The sequence below is a fragment of the Peromyscus maniculatus genome, chromosome 21 (assembly GCF_049852395.1).
Source record: "Peromyscus maniculatus bairdii isolate BWxNUB_F1_BW_parent chromosome 21, HU_Pman_BW_mat_3.1, whole genome shotgun sequence".
NCBI lineage: Eukaryota > Metazoa > Chordata > Mammalia > Rodentia > Cricetidae > Peromyscus > Peromyscus maniculatus.
The window spans coordinates 23,523,916-23,548,259 of NC_134872.1; the positions used below are offsets into that span (position 1 = coordinate 23,523,916).

At 36.7% G+C, this 24,344-nt stretch overlaps 1 protein-coding gene across 6 annotated transcripts in view; it reads right to left on the reverse strand.

Moving 5' to 3' along the window:
- The window catches only part of Ctnna3 (catenin alpha 3), a 1,515,753-nt gene that overhangs the window by 39,900 nt on the left and 1,451,509 nt on the right, over positions 1 to 24,344 (reverse strand). For all 6 annotated transcript variants that reach the window (XM_042266693.2, XM_042266694.2, XM_076557108.1 and 3 more), the window contains 2 exons: positions 18,643 to 18,748; positions 4,547 to 4,681 (listed from right to left, as the gene is read on the reverse strand). In XM_042266693.2, the coding sequence (XP_042122627.1) occupies positions 4,547 to 4,681; positions 18,643 to 18,748 (241 nt within the window). The remainder of the gene's footprint in view (positions 1 to 4,546; positions 4,682 to 18,642; positions 18,749 to 24,344) is intronic.

The following is a 24,344-nucleotide window of genomic DNA, read 5'->3' on the forward strand; positions in this document are numbered from 1 at the left end:
TGTAAAATTAAATTAATTATAAAATAAAAATATTTAAAAAAAAATCCTTCTCCAGCATTCATTTAGTGAATGGCTCCACTTGCTTCTTAGACCTTTCCTTCCTAAGAGCTACAGTTGTAGCTCCAGCTTCTCCTGGAACTTTCTCCCCTCAGATGTCCCATAGTCACCTAACTTCAGTGAATAAAACGAACACATCTACTGAATCTTCTAGACCCGCTTTTCCCACCATGTGCAGCATTTGGGGAGAGTTGCCATCATTAGCTAAGTTGCCAACTCATTGAAGTAAGTCTTCCCTGTCCTTCACCCTTAACTCGTTCAATTGGCTTAATTATCCCCTTACCTGTTCAACCATGCACATCTGTGCACACCACCAGTACACCGTTCATTGAATTACTCAACACTAACATCACACACTCTCAAGTGTACTTTATTTATGTTACTTTTGTGTGGACTTGAGCATCATAAAAGACCCACTGGATAGTCATTTTCTTGTGGTCCATATGTACTGGTGTGCTTGGCAGAGAGAGTCACACGGCACCTTTCCTGTGATTTTTAATGAACTGTACTTTTGGTTTCCTACAGTTAAAACATGCAAATTCAGGAAAGATATGTATTGTATAGACTTACACATGAGAGGTAATGGATTTTAATTCAATGCTGTATGAGGAGAATGTATTTCAAATCATTTCATTTCACTTATTCAACTTCTCTGCCCTAACCTTCAGCACTCACAGAATGTATTATGCCTATTCAGGCCAGAATCACAGCCACTCAGACTTACTTCTTTATCAAATGTATTTTCCAAGAGTCCTGTCACACAAACCTGACTCTGCGATGAACATATTCTGTGTTAAACTCTCCTGTTTTAAATACAAAATCTGTGCGATATTTAAAAATAAGTGTGCTTGTTAATTTTTAAAAACCCCATAATAGATTAGTTTACAATTTAAAGAAGGAAAAAAAAGATACATATAAAGAAACAAAGAAAAAGGAGGAAGAAAGAAAGAAGGGCCATGGAAATATTCAAGCAAGCATAGATTGGCGCACAAAAATGAAATGTACTTTAAAAGCTCTCCAGGACCCACCTGCAAGCAGATGTCAAGAAATGTAAAAGGGGGCATACTTTCCTCTGGCAGATTTATTTTTCTAATGGAGAACTGTGGGCAAAATGATGACAAATAGTTTTGGATTCACAATGATACATGGATACATAATGACTTCACTTTTAAATTGAAAATCCTGGGTTTTAAATGGTTCCTGCCATATATATATATATATATATATATATATATATATATATATATATATATATATATATATATATTAAAGTTTATGAATTTGAATTACCACATCAAATAATAGTGAATGTAAAACCCATTTATATATCTCAAGATTACAATTTGGATGGACAATTAGCAGTCATTTTTTAAATATATATTCTCTTATTTAAAACAGTTTTTAAATTTAAATATGTTTTGATCATCTTCTTCCCCTCCCCCAAGTCCTTCCAGATCCTTTCCCCTCCCTATCAACTCAACTTTAAGTTATTTTTAAGAAACAAAAAAAAATACAAGCCCCCAAAACAAACACACAAAAACAAAACAAAATAAAACACAACCCCAATACAACAAACCCCGCAAAACAAACAAAACAAAACTAATACCCCCACAAAAAAAAAACACCACCCAAAGAAGAGAAAAACAAAACACCAAACTGTAACCAAATAAAAACACACATGAAACTGTGGAATCCATTATGTGTTGTTCAACTACTCCAGAACATGAGGCCTGCCCTGGAGTGGTTGATATACACAGTATCACTTCATTAGCAAATGTTTATTTTCCCTCTCCTAACAGATACAGATGACAGTTCATTTGTCAACCTTTACCCTAGCAGTAAGGTTCTCAGTTATTCATTTTTTAATGTAACAAAGTAAAATACAATAAGATGTCACAAAAACTATTATATCAAAGTTGGACAAGACAAACCATCAGAAGGAAAAGAGCCCAAGAAAAGGCACAAGAATCAGAGACTCGCTCATTTATACACTGAGAATTCTCATCATAAGAACACTAAACTGGAAGCCATAATATGAATACAGAGGACCTGGTGCAGACCTGTGCAATCCTTATGCTTTGCTCTTCTTTATTTAGAAGGCCTTGTATTCTCGGTGTCCTCCACCCTTTCTGGTTCTTACACTCTTTCCTTCTCCTCTTCTGCAGAGTTCTCTGAGCTCTGAGCAGAGAGATTTGATGGAAACATCCCATTTAGGGCTGAGTGTTCCAAGGTCTCTCACTCTCTGTATAATATCTGGCTGTGGGTTTCTGTATTTGTTCCTGTTGGCTGCATGAGAAAGCTTCTCTGATGATGCTAAACAAGGCACTGATTTATAAGTATAGAAATTATGTTTTTGAAAAGTTCTGTCAAGAATGGACCTATGGACATGTTAAGTATTTTTGAGAGCTTTGCTCTGAGTAAGACAAAAGCCATTGTATATATTTGGAAAAGATGATGACTGGGTGGAATATTGAGTGAGGGAAAAAAGACTGGATGTTTAATAGTTTAGAAATATAGCATCAGATAGCTTAATGCACACATGCAAAGTGTTTGTGCCGAGGTGGTCATTATTTACTGTGATTTGGCCTATAATTTTTCAATTTTATTTATTTAAATAATGGGCAAGTGGCGCAGTCCATAGAAACAAAACACTAAATACGGAATCCAGACTTTTTCCTGAAATAGCAACGCTCAGTATTCGACGAGCAGTATTGCTGTAAACCTTGTCCTCATAGACTGAACAACAGCGAATATCTATGCACAGTGTTTCCTTATCTTGATGTATTGAATACCTTGTGTGAGATACTCAACAGACTACAAAAGACACTGTGATAAAATTTGGTCTATGTAGCTTGTAAATAAACATATATGTTCTCTTCATGTTTAATGTAGACTAAGCTATAATATTCATAGGATATATGAAGTAAATTCATTTCTTATTTGTGATAGTAAAAATAATCACCGGTACATAAACAATTCTCTCTGAACTGTATGTGTGTACCCATGAATATGTGTATATTCCTATGTAGACATGCTAATAGGGCTTATATGGCTTGTGATATAATCAAATATATTTTCTTTGAAAAGTGAAACGATATCAACATTGATATCCATCTGTGTGTTTTTCTAAAATTTGTATATCAAAGAAATAAATCTTTATTTTCTCCTCTGACCTTTACAGGAATAAAAAGCAAGAGAGAAATTCTACCATTTTTTTTCTGAATCATTCACTCTTGCCTTGTGAGCCTCAATTTCTTCATGGGTTCAATGCTGAGTACCAAAAGAAAAAAGCGCAGAGGTCTCTGACAGGAAACCTCAACTTTGACATTTACTTGTATGACCCCACAGAAGCTATTTAACCTTTCTGTATTGCATTGCTTCAGATAATAAAGAAAACAAAACAATCAAATAAATGTCTCCCTGGAATGTGATTGCAATGCTTGGACTAAAACTTAGGCTGGAGATAGATAATCAATAATGATTAGTTTTCCCTCCCTGCCCCTGATGATAACCTTTCCTCTTTTTGTAACTACATTTACTTCAAGCACATCAATTCATTAAGAGAAAGTTTCATGCTGGGATACAAAAGGATGAGATGCTGCTAATACATAAGTATACTGGTACAGCTTTTAAAAAGGGTTCTAGCAATATGGTTTCCTAAAATGTTCATCATGCTTTACTTTAACTTAAATTTATAATCTTGGTCCATGTCCTTCTCAAAGTCACTGATAACTGAATCCAATATAGACATCAAATATTATTTTATTACTGTGCCTGCTCTAGAGAAATGATCTAATGTTATTAAAAGATGAGCAAAACCCACCAGACATTATTTCTACCACAGTAATTTAAAAGCATCTTGAAATTCAAGGCCACTGAAGAATTTATGCAAGTTCCTCTAATGCAAAAATATTTCTAACACTCTCTTTCAAAAATTACATATGGGATTTCTTTTACTCCCAGGACCAGAATTTATGGCTTATAAAAATAAATATGTAGAAAAGGAATACCAATTAATAATAATAAAATAATTGAATTAATATATCATTTACATTCATTTATTTTAAAACCTTACAGAACTCAATTCAGAGTTACCTCTGTGTACTTTATAAGGTCTAAAAACTGTTCTATGTGCCCATGAATTTCTTATCCAGGTCATATCAAAAACCTGATATATTTTTTAATCTCTGGAGTAAAAAAAAAAAAACACTGATTTAACATTTTAAAAAACAAACCTGGAAAGTGATTATAATGACTGGGCTAAAATTTAGGGCAGAGTTAGATAATAATGATTAGATTCCTTTCTCTGCCCCGATGAGACTCCCTCCTTTTTTATGTAACTACATTTACATTACATGCAATTTATACTAACTGTGGCCAAATTTGTCCTATGCTGAATTCATCTGGGAGATGGTGGTGAGCAGTACCATGGCTGCTCTGTGCCTAGTGTCTTCTGTGTGTAACAGTGGAAGTGGCAGGCAGTACTCACGGCTGACATGATGAGCTCGCCCCCCAGGTTTTGGATCTCAGCTTTAACTTGGCTGCAGATTTTCAGCTGGTGGGAGTAGAATTTAATCTGTTCCAGATAAGCCAGCAAGTCCTGTTTGCAAGGTGGATCTGGACACTGCAAGTACATCAGAGATAAAAACAGAAAGAGCAAAATAAAAAAGACGTACATCAGAGTGGGGAATATACACACCATGGTTACCTTAGCAATTTTCCACAAGCTCATCTGTTTCTTATGCTAGCCCAGGTACAATCCCATACATGTCATTAGAAAGTGCCTGTTAAAACAGCTTATGTATTTTTCAGATGTAGTCACTGAGTTTAGGCAAAGTACTTGTGATAGGAATTTATAGATACAAAGAAATGCATGAAGTTCTGCCTTCAACTTATGACAAGTTTAGCAGCCTTCAGATTATGTCTTTAGGTATACATGAAGAAATAGTAACATGCAATTATCTCATCACTACAAGAATATTCCATGAAATGCATGTTTTTTTTTTTGCTGTCTTTCCTGTGATATTTGTGTGAGGATATCAAATCCACAACAAAGCATATTGTACCGTATTATTTTTCAGCTTTAAATGCTCTTAGCTGGTGCAGATAAAGAAAATTATTTACACCTGAGATGATATCTGCATATGCAATGCAGACAACTCACATGTTTTAAGGAGGTAACAAATCTCTTTTTAAAAAACAGTCCTCCTTGGTGGTTAATTTTCTATAAGGAACTGTAAGGAAATAGTTCAAAGCTTCACTATAACATGGCAAAAGTCTCATGGTAAAGGTGAGTTTTGCTGCTATCTCCCCCATGAAGTTAGAGTCTTAAGAAATATGTTCCTCGCCTTAATTCTATTTTTAATAAATTTTCATGAGAACTTAGATATGCAAACAAAAACTCGTAACAAAAATGTATTGCTACAGCACTTAAAATATCAAAAATTGGAAATAACACAAAATAATAGGAAGAGGAAATATGAATGTCTAAGTACTGTGACACTGTATCATCTCAATGTATTTTCAGGGGCTGCAGAGAAGACTTGCTGGTTAAGAGAGTTTGCTGCTCTTACAGAGAATTCAAACAAGTTCAGGTCCTAGAACCCATGCCAGGCAGCTCACACCAACCTCTACCTCCAGTTTCAGGGGACATGACACCCTCTTCCTGTTTCCACAGGTACCCACATTTTATGTATGGCATTCACTTACACAAACAAATACATATGCATAAATAAAATAATACACAATAAAATATTTTAAATGTTTTCAAATGATGTGGGAGAATAATGATCAATGGCAGAAAGTTAAAAACTGAATTTAAAATTGCATGCATCATTTCAACTAAATTAGATCGTGTGTAGATTTTAAACATACTGAAAAGGAAGTCTATGAAAATGATAATGGCAATGATATAGTTAGTTGTCTTCACTTTATTCATATATTACATTTGTATTGAAATAAATGCATATTATTTTCATAATTATACAATGATATTTAAAATCTTTAAATTGAATTATATAAGTTTAATTTATAATTATATAAATTAAAAAATAGGATGAACAGCCACCAGTGAGATAGTTCAGTAATAAGGATTCTTGCCACCAAATCTGATGACCAGAGTTCAATTCCTAGAATACACAAGGTAGAAGAACAGATTAGACTCCTGTGTAAGTCATCCTCTGACCTCCATGTATACATTGTGGCTTGTGAGCCCTGCCCACCTCTCATAAATAAATAAAGATAAAAATGTAAGATGAAAGACCAGAAAAGTCTCTCATGAATATTTGCATTCATCTATTTTAATCACCTTCCACTATCTACTAAGGAGAAGTTCCAGGACATATGTAGATACCAAAATCCAAAATTGCTCAGTTCATCTTAAATAAAATGGCAAAGTATTTGTGTATAACCTAAACACATTCTTCTGGTAAACTATATCTAAATATTTAAATATATCTATATTGCATATAAGTAATTAATAAATTTAAACAGTATATAAATAGTTGGAATATTGTATTGCTTGGGAAATAATGGCATATGAGAAAGGCAGTATATGAACAGTACACATATATCAAATGACCACCTACATCAAAGTCAATTGGAAGTGGCTGAATTGGTAGATACATAACTCATATGTATAGAGGGATAACTAATTTGTAACTAGAATGAGGCAAGGTTGGGAAATTCCTGAGACATTTGTTCTACTTCATATTGTTAAGTCCTTTGGTCTACATAGCTCCAAGTCAGGCGTACAAGATGAGGACGTGGGAACATGCACTCAAAGTTCATAATGATCAATAAAGGAAGCAAATATATTCCTCTGCAGAAACATTTCCACCTGCCAGACAGAAATAGACACATACAAAGCTTGGTGGGTACATGATCTGCAGCCAGAAGGACATTAGATGTGATAGAAAAAAACAAGTTAGATAAATGTTATTTTTGTTTTGAATAAGGAATTAACAGTGATCTACAAACTTCTTAATGAAGATTAAATTGTAATTCAGTAAAAGGAAACAAGAAAGCAAAAGGCAGAAGAGAAAGAGAAGAAGAATAAACAGAAAGCAGAGGAGAGGCGGCAGCTAATTTCTATAGTTTTTCCTGCCTGCAGGATGCTACTGTTAATAATTTAGGCATGTAATCACATTCAGTACTCAACCTCTGAGACACAGGTATCTTCCTCCGATGGAAAAAAAAAAGGTGCACCCCCAATCGTTTCATCCTGACAGAAAGTGCGTGTTCACTCAGTACTTCCTCCAGGTGAGGCACCACACCTGGTCTTTCAAAAGCATGATGCGCAACCTTTCAGTCAGATCTAGATAATGCCATTTCACAAACTAAACTTCAAAAATAGTAAATATGAGGGTTTTGTTTCCTCTGCTTCATTCACATGGATGAACAATCCTTTCTCCCTCACAGCAGTCTTCAAAAAACTTTTGATTTTGCTTATTGAGGAACTTCCTCTTTATTCTTTACTCTTAATGGTCAGATCCAATAGCAGTCCTGGCATAGATAGTGTTTCATCTGTCACGTAATAGTCCCTGTATGTATAACAGAAGAGTTATACAGGGAATGCATAAATCCCTGTATAATCCATGGATCCACTATAACCCTCAATCAATAAATGCAGAAACAGAGGCACGGAGGGGCAGTTTCCTTGCCAACTAATAGGTAGCAGAGATGATATTAAAGGAAGATGGAGACACCACCCTTACCTACATGGCCAGAAATAATGTCGCTCTTCTTACGGGCCTCACTGTACATGGTAAGTACTAAACTGCCACTTGATTTCTAAATGGGCTTCTTAAGTTGGCCTTTTATTTTAAATTACAAATTTGATTAGCATGGATTTGCTCTTTCAGGTTTAGAAAACTCCTGATGAAATTTACCCTGTAACTACTGATTTGATTCTTTTTTAATTGAGAATAGATTTTTATACAATATATTTTAATTATGGTTGCCCTCCAACTTCTCCCGGCTCCTCTCCACATCACTACCAACCGATAGCCACACCCTTTCTTTCTTTGTCTCACCGGGACACAAGGAGGCCTCTAAGAGTGTCCTCCCAGATCCTTTCCACAACCCGCCCACCCAAATCTATACCTTTTTCCCCCTTCTTGCTCAGTAGGAGACAAACAGGCACCCAAAACTAATGAAGGAAAATAACATTAAAAAAAACAAAACAAAGAAAGCAGAATAGGGCAAAAGAAACAACAACAATAAGAGCCAAGAAAAAACTGAAGAAACACCTACTGAGACACACACACACACACACACACACACACATATACACACACACACACATACATATGTACACACACATACACACACATACACAACCTATACACACATACATACACACATATACGCACACATACATACAAACACACATAAACACACATACATACATACACACATATACATACACACATATTCACATACATACATACATACATACACATATACATACAAATACACATAAACACACATACATACATGCACACATATATACACACACATACATACACACATACATACACACACACATACAAACAACATACACATATACACATACACACACATACATTTGCAAACATAGACAACCCCATAAAAACAAACTTGGGAACCATAATACAAATGAAAAATTCTTTAAGGTTAAAAAAAAAAAGCCCTCTCCCTGAGAATGAGAAACAGAAGAGATCACCTGTGTGGACTGTGGGCAGGTGGGGAGGGGAACATGAGTGATCCGGTTGGCGGTCACAGAGGGAGAGAGTACTGAGAGAGACTACTACTGGAAAGGGGGAATTTGGGGATCAGGTAAAAACCTGGTGCAAGGGAATCTCCCAGGAATCTCCAAGGACGACCCCAGCTGAGACTCCTAGCAACAGTGGATGTATACCCTGAACTGGCCATCTCCTGTGACCAGGTAAGACTTCAAGTGGAGGGAGGGAGTGGGAAACCAACCCAGCCACATAACCTTTGACCCACAGTCTGTCCTATCTATGGGATGTGCTGGGGTAAGGGTGGACTATAGATTGAGGGAGTGGCCAAACAATGACTGGTCTAGCCTAATACCCACGCCAGGAGTGTAAGCTCACACCTGACACTTCCGGGAGCACCAGGACCCACAGGCTGGGTGATCCAGAGTCCTAGGATAGACCCAAACACAACAGGAGGACAAAAAAAGAAGTCAACGTGATGATGTCTAAAGATATTCTGTTATACTCATAGATTGGTGCCTAACTCAATTGTCATCAGAGAGGCTTCATCCAGCAACCGGTGTGAACAGATGCAGACCCCACACCTACACATTAGGTAGAGCTCAGGGAATCCTACAGAAGAGGAGGATAAAGAATTGTAGGAGACATAGGGGTCAAGGATACTACAAGAAAACCCACAGAATCAACTAACCTGGTCTCAAAGGGGCTCACAGAGATTGAACCAACAACCAGGGAGCCTCCATGGTACTGACCTATGTGGGGTCTTGCCCCACCGGGAACTTGGTTTACCTCTGAAGAGGTGGCCTGGAACCAAGGAAAGGTAAGTGCGCCCATTTCCCCACCTTCCTCTTACCCAGAGACAATCAGATATAGCAGGAAGTCAAGTCAAGCAAGAACTCGTTTATTATTAAGCAGTAAGCCTCTTTTATAGCAGAAAACCTCAAAATCCTAGGAGTGGGTGAAAGGAACCAACCAATCATTTTAAAGGTCACCCTATACTCATTTCTTTGTTAACTAGCTGTTTATGCACTGACGTCATCTCCTGATCTTTGTATCTAATCGCAGCATAAACAATTTGGGCTCCATCTGTCCAATTCCTCTCAGCATCGTCTTGGCAGTTCATGTCATCCTGTATGCCCCACAGACCTAGGTAGGTACTCTGCATATATGTCACAGTTGCTTAGATTAGTCCTCTCATGGGACTAATGGTGGAATCAGGAGCTGTCTCTGACTCTTCCATTGGCTTTGGGGACTCTGCTCCTCATACTGGGTAGCCTTGTTCAGTCTTAATAGGAGAGGCGGTACCTAGTCTTACTACAACTTGATAAGTCATGTTTTGTTGATATCCATGGGAGACCTGCCCTTTCCTGAACAGAAATGGAGGAGTGGATTGGGGGATGGGAACAGAGAGAAGGGAGGAGGGAGGCTGGGAGAAGATGAGGGAGGGGGAATTGCAATTGGGATGTAAAATAAATAAAAAGAAGAAAAAGGGGGAAAAGTCCATTGTGAGAAAACAAATACTCCAAAAATACCATTGAGTTATTTTGTGCTGACCATCTATTGTTGTGCATGTGGCCAGCCTTTAAGTGTGGTCTGTATATCCACTGAGACTTTGATGGTACAAATTAAGCTTTTCCTTTGTAAGCTACTATCAAAAAATGTGCAGGTAAATAGATGGAGCTAGAAAAAAAAATCATCTTTAGTGAGGTAACTTAGACACTAAAAGACAAATGTGGTATTGTTTGCTTATATGTAGATGCTAACTGTTAAGCCTTCACCAAACTGGCTACAATCCATGTAAGTTAGATACAGAGGAAAGAACTGGGGGGCGGGGGGAATCTCCCTAGGAATGGGAAATAGGATAAACAGATATGGAGGGATGGGTGTGAGGAGCATGGGGAACTGAAATGGGAGGATCAAATGGGTAGCATAGGGAAGGGAGAATTACAAAGCAAGGAAGGGACACATAAATGCAGGGCCATTTGAGGGCTTATACTAAAAGGTAATAAACTAAAAACTACAAAATGTATGCATATATATATATATGTGTGTGTGTGTGTGTATATATATATATATATATATATATATATATATATATATATATATATGAAAGAAATAAATTTAGACTTGCCCAATAACAGGGAGGAAAGCACTGACTAGACATCTCTTAACTCCAAATGAAACCTCCAGGAATGGGTTACACCTATCCAGTTGCTGGACAAAGTGGCCCCCTAGAACCCCCGTCCCAAACAACCTAAGATATTGGTCAGAGCTATTGGTTGCTCTCCACAAACCAATGGTTAAGGTCCTATTGCTGAAGACACTACCTACATAACACACTGAATGCAGAAAAGTGGGAGCTAGTACCTACCTAGAGCCTTTACCCCTACTGACTAGTGCTCATGGTTCTAGAAGGTATTCTACATACTATTATAGGAGATAGGTAAATACCAGCTAAACTACAAAATCTTCCGTCTATAATAGTACCCTATCTGAAAGTATGCTTGGGCAATATTGGCACAAAAGTTGTGGAAGTAACCAACTACTATCTGATTGGAATTAAGGCCCAATCCATGAGGTGGAACCCATGCCAACACTGTCTGGGTAGCCAAGAAACTGAGACTGAATAGGCCATGGACTTAGGTTAAAACCAAATACTACTGTTCTGCTACAGGAATGTAGCAACAAAATTATTCCTAAGGACATTGTGCAAGAAGATCAGTGACTTGCTCAGCCATCATCACAGAACCTTCCTCTTTCAGCAGATGGGAACAAATACAGAGACCCACAGCCAGAAAATATACAAAGAGTGAGAGACCCTTGGAACACTCAGCTCTACGTGGGATGTCTCCATCAAAACTCTCCCCGAAAGGCTCAGGGAATTCTGGAGAAGAGGAGGTGAAAGATTATAAGAGTCATCGGGCATGGAAGATACCTTGGAGACAAGGCCTTCTAACCACATCAGGACTGAGATAAATATGAACTCACAGAGACTGTGGCAGTGTACACAAGGCCTGCACACAGGTCTAAGCTGATGGAGTTCCAGTGCCGAGAGGGGAAGTGGACACATGTCCCCATCCCTAACCCAGAAGCTATCTTCATTTGTTGACTAATTTTATTCTTGAACTAATAACCAGTGCTACAGTTTCTCACATTTAACACATTTAAAGAAAATATTCAATCTTTTTTAAGAGACTCTCTCAGGGGTGAGCTGGAAGGCTATATAATTCTATTAAGAAAAGGACAATGAAATGGGTACAGTGTTTGAAATGAACTTCTGTAGTTGTGAACAGCTTGACCCAGATTCATCTTTTATTTACAAGTTTGATAAAAATCTTGGTTATATATTTGGAAATCAGTTTTTTTTCATCTGAAGAAGAAAATCATTCTAACAGGTAAATTCTCATGATCTAGGATGTGTTCAAACCTGTCATTGATATTGAAAAAGCTTGAGGGTTTTTTAAATTTACCTCTAATATTTGTGCATATTCAAAGCACTCAGATTTATAATTTCGATGAAACAGTGTATAATGACCAAATCAGCTCAATTGGCACATTCGTTTCCTCAGATATTCCTATTTCTGCAAATCTGAATAGTTTTCATAGTCCTAAACACATTCAGAAGAATATTCATCCAAATTTGGGAATGATCTTTCATTCTTTTTTTAAATAACTTTATTTATTTTAAATCCTAGCTTTAGTTTCTACCCCCTCGCCTCTTGCCAGTCTCTCCCTTAACCCCCATCTGTCCCCACTCCCCAATCCACTCCTCTTCTGTTTATGTTTAGGAAGGGCACTTCTTCCATGAATATCAACGAAACATGGCTTATCAAATCGTAGTAAGACTAGGCACCTCCCCATGTATTAAGGCTGGGCAAGGCAACCTAGTATGAGGAGTAGGGTCCCAAATGCCAGTAAAAAAGTTGGAGACAGCCCCTGTTCCCATTGTTAGACGTCCCACAAGAGGACCAAGCTACACAAATGTAACCTATATGAAGAGTGCCTAGGCCAGGCCCGTATAGGCTCCCTGGTTGTTGGTTCAGTCTCTGTGAATCCCTATGAGCCCAGGTTAGTTGATTCTGTGAGTGTTCTTGTGGTATCCATCAAGACTCTGATGGCAAAAACTTAACTTTTTCTTTTTAAATGGTCATAACAAAATTTTCAAGGTAAATGGATGGAGCTAGGGGGTAAAACAAAAACAGACAAACAAAAGAAAAACATCCTTAGTGAGATAACTTAGACACCAAAAGACATGTATGTATGTATTTGTTTACATGTAGATTCTAGCTGTTAAGTCTTCATTAAGCTGGCTACAATCCAGAGATTAAAGAACTAGGGGAGGGGTTGAAGGATCTCCCTAGGAAGGAGAGACAAAATAAACAGTTGTGGATGGACGGCTGTGAGGGGGACTGAAATGGGAGGATCAAATGGATAATACAAGGGAAGATAAGAGTAAGAAGCAAGGCAAGTAAAGGCCATTTGAGGGGGTCATACTGCATGTGCAGTGGTTTGAATAGAAATGCCTCCCAACCCCCCAACTCCCAAGGCTCATATATTCCAACGCTTGGCCATTAGGGAGTGATGCTACTGAGAGGAACTAAGAGGCGTGGCCTTGAAGTAGGTGTGGTTTTTTTTGGAGGAAATATATCACTAAGGGTGGGCTTTGGGGTATCAAGAGCTCAGTGTCTTTCTCTTCCTGCTGCCTGCGGTTCAGATGTAGAACTCCCAGTTACACCTCCAGCACCATGTCTGCATGTGCTGTTTTCTACATCATGATGACAACAGACTGAACCTCTGAAACCGTAAGCAAGCCCCAAGCCCCAATTAAATGCTTTTTTGTTTGTTTGTTTGTATTTAAAAACTTTATAAATACATTTGTTATTTTTGTCTGTTTGTTCATTTTAGTTTTAAGTTGGATTCAAGACCGTATACCCTAGACACTGATAATAATGAGGGGCAAAGATGTGTCCATCTACACCAACTCTCTTTTTTTCATGAATAACTGTACAGAAAAACTGGTCTAATCTGCTTTTAAGTTTTATGATGGCTTCTGTGATAAAATCTCAAAAAGCAATGTTTTCTTAATGATTGATTACAATTCAAAACAGCACCCTCTTCCTGATGCCTGAAATTTATAAATTGAGGAATTACTTGGGTTGACACAAACTTACAGAGTGTATTATCTTGCACATAGAATCAGGATGTGGAAAGGGTGGTGAAAATCTAATTCAGATAAAAACTAGTTACTTAGAACTTTTATTATTACAATTTTTCTTTGTTCCTAAGAATTTCATACATATACACTATGAAATATGATCATATCCATAACCCAATTCCTTATTCAACTTCTTGCATATCTCCCTAACATTCCCACTAATTGTTATTATAATAATAATTATTATTCCCATTAACTAATGTTATCTTTTAAAATTAGTTTTGTAACCACTAAATCAAATTGGTGCTTCCCATATGTGCATAAGTAAGCAACCACATAACTGGAACATGGGAAACCTACCGACAGGAACAGCTTCAAAAAAGAATGAACCTCCTTCCCTCTCCCAGCAGATACTTTTTCTTATAGGCAGGTAAGGAGTTACAAGGAGAAAATTTTCTCATCTTTACTTTTTCATGCCCATTAACAGAATAACCCCGTGACCTAATACTCAGCACATCTTGTCCTCTGGTTCCTAGGGTCACAGTTTTAAAGGAATGGAGGAAACCTGAATGATATCCTTAAAGCACCTATGGCATTGCTTAAATATAAAAAAGACAAAGAAACAGTAAAGGGAACATGGTGGGAGAGTATCCCTTCGATAAGCCCTGTCAATTGATGATTGCACCCAGGTCACATTTTCAGTGTCTATCCTAGGTTGATTCCTGAAGAGCCACTAGGCATTTACTTTCATGAAGTGAGAGCTCATTACTCTAGAGAAGAGAACTCAGCATCAACATCTGCACTTCAAATAAATTTCAGAAAGAAAATAGCATCAAAGCACACATACTGTCACCAGGTACATCTGGGAATTACATTCCTAAGGGATATGTAATAATGATTTAATGAAGACTCTAGAATTTAATTTCTAATGTAGTTTTATTATAATGAGATCTTTGGTTCAGTATAGAATAATTTCAAACAAGAAAATTCATCAACAATATTTGGTAAACATCAATATAAGTTACATTTGTAGATTATTTTGATCATAGTTAAATGAATTGCTAATGATTTCAAACGTACATATCAAGTTTTATGATGCTATCTTTCTTGAATTGTCAATTTATTTAACACTATAAATTAACTTTAATTGTAATCATGATTGAGTGGGAGTAGTGACTCAACAGCCTACACGTATTTGTTTTGACGAAGTTACAAGGAAGTGGTGGGCAGACTTTGGACACATTACCAATGTCTTTCCCCGTTTTGCATACTTCACTAGTGTTTCTATTCATTCCTCCCTACTTAAGGGTACATTGCATCACCACCTAAACAAATTCTGTGAATTTTTCCTGCATTATAAGGTGTTGGTTGTATCATCTAATTTATCTACTACATGGCAAAGCATAGAGCTTTGTAGAAGAATTAAAAACGTGCACCTAGGTTCAGGAAGCCTTGTCTTGTACTGCTATTCTCCAGCTTGCTATACTATTATTCACTTGCAAATTGTCCAGAAATTTGAAGTAGCTAAAAATATCCTGCCCTATGGTGTAGTGGGTAGCTGTTCCACCTTTGACCTAGAAGTACTACCCGCATTGAGGCTTCCAGTAACTGTCAAGCCTACGAAGCAGGGCAGAGAGAGGAGTCCTTAAGACCTGAGATACAGATGTGCTGGCTCTCTTGGTTCCTGGATCCTGGACGCTGGATGTAGACTGAGCATAGTTCTCCAGAGAACACCACTAGACTGCGCTACACCTTTCCTGGACCCTGTCACCTGTCCCTTCACTAGTAAGTTACCCCACAAAATAAAGCTCCCTTTTAACTACGTGGAGTTGCCTTAATACTTCAACCAATACTATGGTAATATACTATGTGATGCATGCAGTATTGGTACCAGAGTTGTGCTGTGTTGAATGGCAGAGTAAAGGTACCACAACATTTCAATTTAATTTTAAAGCTCAAGAAATGTCGAGTGTTGGAGACAAATAAGGTTAGGTGAGAGCCTTAGTAGAAGGTCTTACATCATATGGTACATATAAAACAGATTTTATGAATTTTAAAAACTTGAAGGAGATGGATGATATAATTATATTTATTTGTTTAATGTATTAAATTAGTATCCCAAAATTCATTACTTACAATTAAATAACCAAACGTTTACAATTGGAAAGTAACAAATAGAGGCTTTCAGTTCTCCCTCTAACTTGGTAACAGCAGTTCATGAATGGTCAATTGTGCCTAGTGTATCTGTAACAATTCTATATTCAGAGAAGAAAGATAAAAATGGAAAAAAAATTGTCCAGCACTGAGAATTCGAGGCTTCAGTTAAATTGATTTTGGATCATTCCCTCTACACATAAATATTATACTAAACAGAATAAAACTAAATTAGTATAAGACGTATATTTATATTATGCTTTAATATAATATGTACAGATGTATTTTAAGTTTATTTAATGTGTAATTAAAAATTGATAATTAACATTTTGATGGTCCATCAGAAACTAGAAAGAACAGACTAGAAAGCACCATAAAAATTGTCCAGCCGGGCATTGGTGGCGCACGCCTTTAATCCCAGCACTTGGGAGGCAGAGGCAGGCAGATCTCTGTGAGTTCGAGGCCAGCCTGGGCTACCAAGTGAGCTCCAGGAAAGGCGCAAGGCTACACAGAGAAACCCTGTCTCGAAAAACAAAAAAAAATTGTCCAAATTATAAATTCTAATAATTTGAATAAAGTAGTAACCAACACTACCAGGAAAGCCTTTTACGAAATTTACAAGCAATAGACATTGCCTAGCCTTCCTCATTTTACCATTTGTGTTCTCCCAATGCTTTTAAGTATTTGAAGTCTAAAATTTGTGTGTGTGCATGCGCATGAGCCCTGCTTCTGGGAACAAACAAGTGCACATTCATGGATGACTCCCCCAAATCGTCACTAAATCATCTCCGTCAGAGTCTTAATTCCCAGAGTTGATTGTTCAGAGCCACGTTTATGTAGAACAGAAAACTACCCAGCTTTACAAAGTTAAAAATTCTGAGGACTGTTATCCACAATTTCTCACTAGTCAATGGCTGCTTTTTAAGCTTCTTGGGAAGTAACAATGCTGTGTGGAAATAGAACGATATTTTCCTCCCTCCCGTGTAATTAGAATAATATTAAAATGATGGCTAAATTTAATAATTATAGCAAAGTTCTGCTGTGCAGAGATCTTGTCAAATTAAAGAATAAAAGATATCAGAAAGACTTCAAAAGTGTGTAGTTTTTTTACTTCTTACCGTTATGGACTCTAAAACAAACAGGAGAACAAAGGTAAGAGGCTTTTAGTACTTAAAGGCAATTTAAGTAACTGTAAATCCAGCTAAATTAATACATTTTAATTCTTCCACTAATAGTCAGTCCCCCACGAAAGTCAATGCAATTCAACTCTAAAATATGGAAACATATAGGCAAGGATGGTATTTATTTACTTATTAGATTGGGAAATTCTGAATTTCAAGAGGATGGAATTTATTTTTAGATATAAATGCTAAATGCTGTGTCTGTAACTTTAAGCTGAAATGCTTGGAAAAGAAGTGCTTCAAATTTGAGAGATTCTTAGATTTTTAGAACGTTTATACAGACTGGCAGATTCTTACACTTTTAGAAAATTTGCATAGACTTAACCTGTTGAATACCTTTACTCTGAAAATCAGAAATCTCAAGTCTGATGAAATCTAAAACCATCTGTGTGCCATGCCTGCTTCTGGGCTTTCAGATGATCAGTGTCCTACCTACTTTAAACAACAGATTAAATACATTTTTATAAGGTTTTAAGTAGCAAGATATTGAAAAGCAATGTACACTCAAGAAACTTTAAAATACTTTTCTCTGGTAGTAGCTTCCCTCATTAGTCTGTTCTCCATTGAACCACAAATATATTAACTATGGGACTAAATTTTCTCATGTTCCAACACAGTATGTAAAAAGAAAGAGATGAAACAGTAGCAATCATACTAAAAGGCATCCCAGTAAAGTTTTACTTTTAATGTATAAACAAAACATATGCAGTATATGCAAAATCAAAGAGGTATATCCCTTCCAAAGAAATATTTATTATGAAGTTAAATATAATGATAAATATAATTTAAATGTATTTATATTACACCCCTGCCTGAAATATTAAATTTTCATTATATAGATAACTTTGTAATATAGGTTCTGCTTAAAAAATAATTTTTTAACCTATGAGAAAATCTAGGAAAAGAATAAAAGCTTTGGAGAAACACCAGTCTGACCAAGGGTTATATACTTCTGACAAATGACATCTTTACTTTATTGTTCTAATAATGCTATAAAGTATTGACCTTAAACACCTACCACTTTAGAAGAAAAAATGTGAACTAATGGACAACATCAAGGAAAAGAGAAACACAAGTTATGCTACTACAGCCATTTAAAAGGATTTAATTTATTTTAATTTGATAAAATTGATTTTTAAAATAGAGTATATTTAAAGCTAAATACATGCCTTCTCTAAAGCTAATTATACTTTCTTAAAATTTATTGTCTCACAAGTTGCGTAATTATAGTGTTATAAATTTTGAAACTCTAATATAGAAAGCAAACGTATTCAATAAAGTTTAAAAAAAGTCACCCAGCTTCACTCTAGTCAGTTATCAAGCAGAAGAAAGCAAATAGCAAAGATTTCCTCATGTCTATTTATAAGTAGCTCACCTGGTTAGCAATCTGCCGAGCGAGAACATCCATCCTTGATCCTGACTCTGATATCATCTTAGCTGCATAGATTACATCAGTGGTATGCTTTAGTGGTCCTTTTCCCCTGAAAATAAATGATACATATTAGTTTTCATGGTTCATATATAAATAGACATAATGAATATACACATGTCAATAGATACACATTTTATTTTATTTATTTTTCTTTTCATTTTTAAGGTGTGTGTGTGTGTGTGTGTGTGTGTGTGTGTGTGTGTGTGTGTGTAGGGGTCTGTAGAGACCAGAAGAGGGCATTGATTGCTTACCCTAGATCTGGAGTTACATGGGGGTTAGGCACCCCCATGAGATCCGAGAACTAAACTTTGGTCCTCTACAAGAGTGCAAGCATACCTTAACAGCTGGGTCATTTCTTCAGTCCTGATGTACATTTATACTCACATATATAAAAGATTTACAACCTTTTAAAAAGCAGTAGCAATTATACTTACATGGTTTGTTGTTGGATGGGTACAAAATGTTATTTAATTATAGTCTTAAAAATTAAAATTAAAGTCTATGGTATCACCCAGCAGTGGTGGCACATGCCTTTAATCTCAGCACTCGGGAGGCAGAGCCAGGCAGATCTCTGTGAGTTCGAGGCCAGCCTGGTCTACAGAGCAAGATCCAGGACAGGAACCAAAACTACATGGAGAAACCCTGTCTCAAAGAAACAAAACAAAACAGAACAAATTTATGGTATCAAAATTCAGACAATAATATAAAGAAGATGAATAGCATTGGGCTTTATTCCAATTTTTTATTATAATAAGACTCAGTTTAGAGATATGTTGGTAGACCCAGGTATCTAATGCAAAGGTCATTTATAACCAAGATATACATTCAACCTTGCATTGTGAGAAGCCAGGCTACTTACAATTTTTTTCTTTTAATCCATCTTGTACATTTTTTCAGCTAGTTGCATAATATTTTCTATCACATAATCTCTCCTCTATAATTAATTCAAATATAGATTTGAGCCTGAGAAACGTGTAATGTAGGACCTTTAGTATTGCAGTATAAATTAAAGTTTCTTCTCTCTGTGGACCCCACAGTGTTCTGGTGCAGCTTTAAAGAACAGAAACCCTGAGTCTAACCAAAGTGACTCCTTTTATTCCAACAGCTCTTCAAAGGAAAACGCTGTCAGTTTTGCTGGAGTGAATCCAGTGATATTTTTTTCCCCAGACCAAAATGAGTTTGAGCCTGAGAACAATTCATCAGGAATTCTGAAAAGGTGTTTCTCTCAAGCGATAATCTATCCTTTCTTGTTTTCAATAAAGGTATATTATAAAATCAATTGTTGCACAAAGGCCACGCTGTACGCCCATCTTCATCAGTAAGAGAAAATGCCAGCCGCCAAGTAGCAGCCTGGCAGCCTCTGTAAAGCTTGCCTTCTTTTCCTCTCAGCTGTCCACTCATCAGTTCTATCACTTCTTTCATATTATAAGCTGAGCACAAGAGAAAGAAGGAACTAGGGTAGGGAAGGAGTATGTGGTTCCAACCTCAGAGCATCCTAGGGAGTGAGTGGGTCTTGAGAACACCATTTGTGCATTCATGCCATATGTTTTTTTTTTTTTTTATTTCCTCTTGTTTTTCTCTAAATCTATTTTTTATGCTTTTATGCTTTTTCCCCTCCTGGGGTAAGACAAAACAAAACAAAAATAAGTAGTATATCACGGTTTTTGAGTACAAATCTCTATTTACATATTTTGGACTGTTTCCAAAACGAAAAAGCAAAAAAAAACAAAACAACAAAATACCCACTCCCTACAGTTTGTAACCAATCTGTGCCTCCCTGTCTTCTGGGATGGGGCTAGCATTCAACACACAAAGACTTTCTAAGGATTACCTGAGTTTATTTCTCCATCATGCACTAAACATCATCTTAAATAAAGTATGAATTATAAAATGAAATGTGTTATAACTTTAATAAAACTGTGGCTCATGATAGATTTGTATAAAAATAAGATCACTGGCATGATCACACAGGGTAATTAGATAAGAATGATGATTTCTGCAGGATTCCATTTCTTTCTTTAGTAAGTGTTGAGTTTGATCCAGGAGAGGTGGAGGAAAACAGATACTTGTCTGTGAATATTACTTTAAAGGGAATCCGGCACCTCCAAATCTCTATTGTTTTGCTATTGTGCCAGTCTGTACACCTGGACTAGGATTTGAAAGAGAGATGTTTCTCTATTTCCTATTTTCTGAAAAAAAAAATAAACAGAGGAAAGACTACCTGAGCAGAGGCAGCTGTCCCATCCATCTATAACTCCTCATTCATTTCCCAATCTTCACTGAGCACTAGGACACAGACTTTAGATTCTGGTCTTTGTCCTTGGAAGATAATGAGCCCTCAAGGTGTGATTCACAAAAGCGATAATTCCATGATGCTTTAGAAGAAGGGGGGCAGTAATGAGCAGTGTGAGGGTTAACAATAAGATAGGAAGGACAAGAAGAGAAAGGCTTTTATTAGGCAAGTCAGGATGGAGATAGAGGGAGAAAGTGTATCTATGTCTTAGTTACACCTTAGCTTGAACGTAACAGTAGAAACAAAAGTGCAAAATATGTCAGAGATGTCAGAGAAATATATTTGCGCACTCAGAAGATGTACTAGCTAGCTTTGTGTCAACATGAAACCAGCTAGGGTCCTCTGTGAAGAAGGAACTCCAGTTGAGAAAATATCTCTATCAAATTGGCCTGTTGGCAAGTCTATAGAGCCCATTTTTGGATAATGATTGGTAAGAGAGGGCCCAGCCCTCTGTAGGTGGTGCCATCCCTAGGCAGATGGTTTCGGTTTGTATAAGAAAGCAAACTGAGCAAGCTGTGGGAGCAAGCCAGCAAGTAGTCTTCCTGCTTGGTCTATGCTGCAGTTCCTGCCTCCAGGCTCCTACTTTTCTTGTGTTCCTGCCTTGGCTGCCCTCAGGATGGACTGTGATTGGTAAATGTAAGCCAAATACCTCTCCAGGTTTCTTTTGATTATGGTTTTTCTCACAGAAGTAAAACACAAATTAATACAGAAGAATAGTTCTATACAGTGATTAAAAAACAGAGTGGCTTCACACTCTGATAAGTAATCCAAGATTCCTGCATCTGTAAGCTGAAAACCACAATGTATGTCTCCTGTGTACATAATCCAAAGGCCTTTTCATGCCCCGCCCCCTCCATAGTGCCTCTCAAAAATATTATAAGCAAGATTTCTTCTAAAAATGAACCAGGAAAAACTAAAAAATATCAATGCATGTAACACAATGAAAAGCTGGCCTCAGAAATGGCTATTACCACATGCCTTACTGCTGACATAGGTTTCTTTGCAACTTAAGAGAAAAATCAACATTAATTGTTACAATATTTGAATTGCTCTTATCAAATTTGCTTTATGCATCAGGGAGGACTGGAAGTTATGTACATGGTTATGTTCAAGTAAGGAATTGCATTTCATTATCTCTATGTCTCTCCAGAGAAAGTTAAACTTAAATAAAGCTGTCTAAGCTCCCAAAAGACAATACATCAATTTTCAAGGTCTTAAACAATGGACAAAGGTTGTTTCTAACCAGAGCAGCCAAGTCTCTTGCAGCTAAAACAATACACAAAGAGTTATATCTACAGATGGATCTTATCTGCAAAATAAGATATGCCCTGTATGAAAGCCCTGGGCTAATCAAGGAGAAATTACTTCTAGCTCCAAATGTAAACCTTGTTGTGAGACCATGATCTTAAAAGTCACAATAAGTTTTGGTATACCTTCAAGTAATGATAATACATGATGACAGACCATGATGACTCCCTTCCCCTCATTCTTAATTAGATGTATTGCCTGGCAAGTTTCCGTCTGAGTGCCAAAGAGTTTATGTGCCAATACACATTTTACAAATGATTCCTTATCATGCCATGCTTCCAGACCAATCTACAGTGCAACCACAACAATGACAAATTTTGAACATTCTCAGTCTGAAATGTGCTACATAATGAAGGCTTTTCGAATTGGGGGATGCAGCTAGAGGTTGTCTGCAGCCTTCATCTTTTTAATGCAATCCTTGTGATTCCTTGTCAGCAAATTGTGCCTTAAATCACGGTTAGATCCTACAAAGAAAGACACCCAAAATAAGAGTGGGGAGAGAGTGAAATATCTGGAGATATTCTAAAGACACCAGAGGCCAGAATTTTTTTTTTTAATACAAACTGATCAAAATAATTATCTACAACCCAACATGGAAGGCTTTGAGGAAGAGGGTTTCCTAATGACTATGTGAAGTTATTCTTGCTTGTTTTCCTCATTTAAAGAACATCTTGTTATATACAATTCATCTGTCAAAACTTTAAAAATAAGTACTGCTGTACATGTATGAAGACCTCAGTATGAGTCAGCAGAACCACATAAAGCTAGGCCTGTATAACTCCAAGCACATCTGTGGAGAAATGAGAATCTGACATTGGAGCATCACCACAAACCCAGGGCCAGCTAGCATGTAGCCAATGTTAGCTAACAAGAGAGTTCCTGTCTCAGACAAAGGGGATGGAGAAAGCTGACACCAGCATTACCATCATACATGTACTGTGGCATATGATTACCTACAACTCAAACACATGAATGCTCTCATAAACACACACACACATGCACATGCACACACCCTCATTCATAAATACATACATATATGCCAACATGTATAAAATTAAAAGTTTTAAATCATATGACAGAAGATATATTGAGAAAAACTTAATGAAATATAGATAACAGATTTTATCATATTTAGGTGAGTGAAAAATTTCTTTGAAAAGTCAATTTATTAGTTTAATAAACACCTCATGTCCATTTCTAACATTATTATGTACTTAACTCATCACATTTTTTTTGTATAGAGGCCTCTTCTTTATTTCTCTTTGGTTTCAATAAACAACATAGAAACTATGAGCCATAGAGTTCCACTTATCAGGGTTCTGGCTTAATAAAAATAGTATTGAATCATTTCATTTTCTGCTGTCAGATAAAAAGTATATCATTGAAATGATTTGGTATTTTGTGTTACCAAGTAAACACAAAATAAAAAAACTTAAGTATATTGCTTACATTTTGCAGCCTCTATGTCTTTGATATAGATTCACCTGTATGAGACCTAGACCTTGCAATTCAGTCCTCTTTTCATTCAATATTAGTATGATGTTTATATATATATATATATATATATATATATATATGTGTGTGTGTGTGTGTGTGTGTGTGAAAAACATGATAATATATTTTCCCCTAATATTGCACACATTTTTCCTTTTCTGCATTCTAGGCAAAGCTTCAGATATATGTTTGTTTGTTTGTTTGTTTGTTTGTTTTTTGAGTCAAGGTTTCTCTGTGCAGCTTTTCGCCTTTCCTCGAACTCACTTGGTAGCACAGGCTGGCCTCGAACTCACAGAGATCCTCCTGGCTCTGCCTCGCGAGTGCTGGGATTAAAGGTGTTGGCCACCACCGCCTGGCTCAGATATATTATTTTATAATTATTATCATTTCTCTGTGATTTCAATATAAAAAATTTCTCCCACTGGCATACATGTTTGAGTATTTGCAGGTATTGTCTTTGTTGGGCTGACATTGGGCCTAGCTGTATGACTTTAGGCCACTAGGGATAAGTGATGACGTGTCTAAGGCAGGTTCCAGTCTTCTAACTCTC